General features: G+C 36.6%; 1 protein-coding gene and 1 long non-coding RNA gene across 2 annotated transcripts in view; one reads left to right on the top strand and one right to left on the bottom strand.

Annotated features, from left to right (window-relative positions):
* LOC107710769 (procollagen-lysine,2-oxoglutarate 5-dioxygenase 1-like) overlaps window positions 1-3,581 on the bottom strand; it is an 18,112-nt gene extending 14,531 nt beyond the window's left edge. Inside the window, exons 1-5 of the mRNA XM_016515617.1 lie at window positions 3,371-3,581; window positions 2,515-2,606; window positions 1,237-1,370; window positions 1,041-1,129; window positions 546-629 (exon numbers count right to left, since the gene is read on the bottom strand). Coding sequence (XP_016371103.1) covers window positions 546-629; window positions 1,041-1,129; window positions 1,237-1,370; window positions 2,515-2,606; window positions 3,371-3,455 — 484 coding nt within the window. The 5' untranslated portion in view covers window positions 3,456-3,581. The remainder of the gene's footprint in view (window positions 1-545; window positions 630-1,040; window positions 1,130-1,236; window positions 1,371-2,514; window positions 2,607-3,370) is intronic.
* Window positions 3,582-4,627: 1,046 nt separating this feature from the next.
* Window positions 4,628-5,608, top strand: part of LOC107710789 (uncharacterized) — a 19,959-nt gene continuing 18,978 nt past the window's right edge. The window contains exon 1 of the long non-coding RNA XR_001636635.1: window positions 4,628-4,864. This is a non-coding gene — a long non-coding RNA (uncharacterized LOC107710789). The remainder of the gene's footprint in view (window positions 4,865-5,608) is intronic.

Here is a 5,608-nt window from a genome sequence, read left to right as displayed (position 1 = left end):
GGGTGCTGTGTGTACATTAATGAGGAAAAAAAATTAACTTAAATGATTTTAGCAAATGGCTGCAATATAACAAAGAGTGAAAAATTTAAGTGGGTCTGAATACTTTCCGTACCCACTGTATATATATATATATATATTTACAATATAACTAACGAAGTTGCATATACAAAATATAGTATTTTGTAATATGTATAGTAAAAATAGTATTGTTCAATTATGATTGTATGTATATATATATATATATACACACACACAATTAAGGTTACACTTTCATAAATGTAATAAAAAAAGCAAAAATACACCTGATACACATTTGTATTCATCATTTTATAGAATTAAAAAACATTGCTGTATTTATGACTTTCCGACTAGTAAACAAACTTCCCAGGAGGACTTGAACGCACCAATAACTCCAACATGTCATTGTGAAATGTATGTGTAAATGATTCATAACATTCATTTTGAATCCAAAACTATACAAAATTGAGCTAATAGAGCTTATCGTACATCTAAAGCTAATAATAGAACAAGAGAGAAAGACATGCCTCCTGCTCCAAGGAACCTCTTCCCTTCTCTGACATGAGGATGTAATCGACAAAATAAAGTATAATTGTATATACAACACAGTTCTAATTGTAATGAATTCTTTTGTTTTGTTTTGAAGACATTTTATTGAAGTATTACAGTAATGAGAATGGTTTAATTTTCATGAAAATAACGTATTGGATCTTAGTGGTCCTAAAAAGAGCCTCTTTGTATTTAAATTTTAAAAAAAAAATGTTATTACTCTTTTGATTTTGTGGTGAAATATATGGTGCATTCGAGTCATGTCGGAAAGATCGTACTTTAGGAGTTGAATGCACATTAACGCCACCACAATATCATAATCATGAATGGGAAACTCTTTTTTCTTTGAGCCCGAGTTTACCGAGTGACAGTAAATTTATTATATATATATATATATACAGTAGTGAACATTTGAAGTGGATCAAAAAAGTCCCAGGACAAGAACGCCTTTCGGTTTTAGGTTTAAGGACAACTTTGATGAAAGGTTTTGATCCACTTCAAATGTTGACTATGAAACTTCTTCAGCAGCTCTCTCGGACCAGAAGAAAGGATCACGTCATAGCTGTGGAAAGCCCAAGCATAAACAATCGTTACTGTCAATGATCAACACTGATCGCTGAGACAGTACAGACAAATCATTCCAGGCATAATTATGATGGACATAACTACCTATCCACTAAAAGAATGACTCTGTTCTCGTCCTGTATGTCCTCCAGAGCAGACTTCAGCAGGCGCACCTTCTGCCCTCCACCTGGAGGAGACATGTAATCTCCACCTCTCCATGTTTCACCCCTCCCGAGAACCTAAAAAACAGCAGAGGAATGTCAGGCATCAGTCTGTGGATTATAACCTGTGAACTGTGTTATATAGGGGGCATCTAACAAAAATGTCAAGGTCATATTTAACCCTGATATCAAGAGAAAAACACAAAGATGTAATTTTCATTAAGAACAAAAAGTGACAGGATAATGCTAATTAATAAAATACTACAAAATTACATGCAATATATTTATATACATCCGAATAAATTAAAGGTAAAGTAGTAATGATTTATGCATTACGATTTAAACAGTATATAATTATGTTTTTGTGCATTATAGCAAGGATGAGAATGATATTTTTGGCATGTTTAGCATACAGGACGATGATGCATCAACCAATGTGTTATTATAGGAAATAAATAGATTTTTCTAAGTGTCTTTAAAATACTAAATCTACTATTCTAATTAAAATTGTATTTTGACAATTTAGTCGAATAATTGAATAACCGATGACAGACGAAGCAGAATCCCAGTAAAAAAGATTCATCTGAAAGGTAAATTTATGCTATGACTTTTATACAGGCATAGGCTATTTACATATTTAATTACCCATATTTTAATTGAAGATTAGTCATAACAGCACCACTAATTTCACTCGATTAGCCTATAAGTTTCAATGAATGCGAAGAGATGTCTAAAATGTAATACTGAATAATAACCCCATTAATTACAATAAGTATTTCATTTAAAAATAATAACACTGCTACCAACATGCCACTTGGGTCCTTCTGTGCCAACTCTGGGGCCCATTTTACCTCAAGGGTCTAATTTTATCTTTTCACTTTTACTTTTTACCTAAAAAACACTATAGCTTTCACTGCACAAATCCAAAAAGCATTGATGTGTCCACAAATCATTCCCAAATAGACACAAAAACAAAAAATTCAATATAATATGATGCCATAGATTATTATTTTCTAGAGAAACAAAACTAGATTAACCTCAAAACTGTTTCGACTGACTTAAATCTCACAAATGACAAAATTCATCAGAAGTGTTTAGATGAGATTTTGTGCCTTCTATAGCTAGATCTGAATTATAACCTGATGACTTAATAGAAAACCCTAACGTTGCACTTTATTAACATACTTATTTCAAACCAGTGACTGTAGAATAACCGCCTCACCTTGATGGTGTAATTGAAGTGCTTTGCGGATCTCAAGAAGCGCCTGAAGCCATCAGTCTCCTGCGTGGCTACAGTCAGCACGAGAAGATCTCCTGAAAACACACAACAGCATGAACACACAGAAACGTGCAGCTCCTCTGTCTACCTGCTGGAAGAGCACATCCTAATGGGAATCCCACATCCACTGCTCTCTTGTGAGGATCAGACAGGAACTCCAGGCTGGTTTTGTTTGTGTCTGTTTTTTTGACTCTCAAAGCCGTGATTCCCATTCACTTCCATTATAGGACTGACAGACTGCAACGGTTTGAGTTAAAAATCTCCGTTTGTGTTCCACTGAAGAAACAAAGATGCCTTGGGGGTAAGCAGATAAACATCACATTTTCATTTTTGGGTGAACTATCCCTTTAACATACTCGTATACATTATTCGACCTGGCGCAAGAAAGCTAATTCTGCTGCTAAAGTGGTATCTCTTTAGCCGACACTAAGGCGTTTTCTATCATGTGTAATGCACTGTGCTTTATTTATTTTTCTTGCAGCGCAGTCTAGGTAACCTTGAACATATCTGGCTCCGAGAAAACGAGCGTAGCTACAATGTAACAAAGTCTTTTGTTGCAACTCACATTTCGCAATTTTTATATATATATATTTTTTTGTTGCTCTTATTTACAGTTTGAGAAATGTGAGAACTTTTTGCATTGTTTTAGTGTAATTTGCTGTGATTTATCATCATAAACCGAGCTGATCTGCACTGATATCTGTGTGAAGAAGGGGTCCACGTCAGCGGTGAGTCTGGAGAACTTTATCTATGCAAACAGTCCTGTTCACACTGTGATCAGCTGAAATCATTGCCTTACCCTCGGGGATCGAGCCCTGCTGATTACAGTCAAGCGGAGAAAAGGACGCAAACAAACAAGCGAGAATGACCAGAACTCCTCTCATCTTCGGACCCGTTATTCTTCAGTCCTCCACAGTAACGGCGACTGATGAAATAAGGCCTTTCCTCGAGAGAAAGTTAGTTCTGCATTCCCGAGCAAACACAGCCTGCCCACTTCTGCCTTTCTCCACCCCTCGGTTTCAGCAGAAGATCCCGGCCGCACGGGAATATAGAAGAGGAGCAGTTGTTATTAACTGGAGTTCAAAGTGTCACAACTATCCTTGTCTCAATAAATGTATAAAATTATATGGAGAAAAAAAAGCTTGAATAAAACCACTTTTTTTTACTCTAATTAATATCTCTGATGGTATGTTAAAGTTTTGTCTTCAAAAAAAAAAAAAATGTTGTTATCCCGTGTAGGGTAAACTGTCACAATGGAATCTGAAATTAGATAGGCTTTTTAGCAAAAGTAAATTAAAACACAATATTTGAATATAGGCTAGTAACGAAATCTAATATATACATTTTTGAACCTTTTAATTATAAACATTTATAACCTTCCAGATGAAATCGTTATATAGTTAACTCTTGTCTGTACAGGGGGCTACAAATTAAATATGAATTTATTGCCGAAATGTACAGTAATACTAAATAGGAAAACAAATTAAGTCAGACTGATTAATAATAATAATGAAATATAAATTATATATACATTTATATTCATGCATTTAATTGACACTTTTATCCAAAGTGACTTACAAAAGAAGAACAAAAGTGATCCGTCACAGAGCCAACAATACGGTTTATTAGGCAACTAGAGAAAGCGATCTATTTTTTTTTTCAGAAATCATTTGAATGTATTAAGTGCATTTATCAAATGTAAAAAAAAAAATAAAAAAATGAATATGTATTTATTTATTTATTTGTTTATTTATTTATTTATTTAATGCATATAACAAATATGTTGGTTACCCAATATAATTAAATACCAACACATTTATTTCTTTATTTATTTATCTATTTATTTTAAATATATATAATAAATATATTTTTTTTCCATTATATTTAAAACTGTCGTCTTTAAAACAAAATATCTCATCTATTAGTTCAATAGACTAAAAACAGCAAAGGCCGCAGTCATCACTAGGTGCCGTAAAGCCGTTTCGACGTTGCCAGGTCAGTCTTATATACTGGTCCAGGATCAGTTTTGTCTTCCACTACTGCTGCGTTGCAGTGACGTTAAACACGCTGCTACGGGCTGATCCTAGAACAGCGATTTCAAGCGCTTTAGTCCACAGCTCGAACTACGACAGGTCTTCGACACTTCCGGTATTTTTACGGCAGCCTGCTGGTTTCCTTCCTTCGACAAGCAGAGGTGTCAGCTGGCTGAGAGGTGACATGTACACACAGCAAATAAAACAGACAAGCGACCGTCGAAATAAACTCTAGCAGGAACACGCGGTTACGCGACAAAGTAAATGCGGAAGAGTGAACGCGCCATGTGGGTGAGCAGAAATGTGTTGGCTAGCCTGATAACAGCAACTACAGCACTGCAATAAACGCAAACTCTTTGCAGCTACAAGTTGCTGGTTTAACAGATGTTTGGAGTTGTTTTGCACTTATTTGAACGGAAACTCGACACTCAAGTGTTTGCTTTTTCAATGAGGAAGCAGGGGTTTCCAGCACTCTGTGACTGAAGAAATTACTTTGGCCTTTTTGCGCGTTGCTCTTCAAGTCAAGCTTGATAAGTTAATACTACTATGCCTGTCAGAGCTGTTTGCCACTCCCAGCTTGTACTGCTGTCAGGAAGTCACTGATGCCCGCTGCAGTGATCGCCCTCGACTGAGGAAAACAGCAGTAGTTTATGTTTAATCCGCCAAAGAGCATTTGGAGCAGAAGACAGATCATGTGGCTTCAGCAGAGGTTAAAGGGGCTGCCTGGTTTGCTCTCCAGCAGCTGGGTCCGCCGTGTCTTGGTTGGATTACTGCTCTTCCTCATTTTCTACTGGTACTTGAGCTCAGATGGGCTCCTGAGGTTTCTCAGCATGTCCAGGGAGTCTGGAGGAGCTGCGGGGGTTTGTTTGCAGACTGATCTTCACAGGTGGGTGTCGTTGGTGGACCAAGGGGAGGGAGTGGTTCTCACCCCCCAGACCAAAGAAACCGTCCCGTTTGTGGTCGGTAATGGACGCTTTCTGGTGGATGTGGACTCAAACTCTGGG

The sequence above is a fragment of the Sinocyclocheilus rhinocerous genome, unplaced genomic scaffold, assembly GCF_001515625.1.
Source record: "Sinocyclocheilus rhinocerous isolate Xijiao unplaced genomic scaffold, SAMN03320098_v1.1 scaffold1048, whole genome shotgun sequence".
NCBI lineage: Eukaryota > Metazoa > Chordata > Actinopteri > Cypriniformes > Cyprinidae > Sinocyclocheilus > Sinocyclocheilus rhinocerous.
Note: the sequence above shows the minus strand (reverse complement) of the source record. Positions and strands in the feature narration are given on the sequence as shown.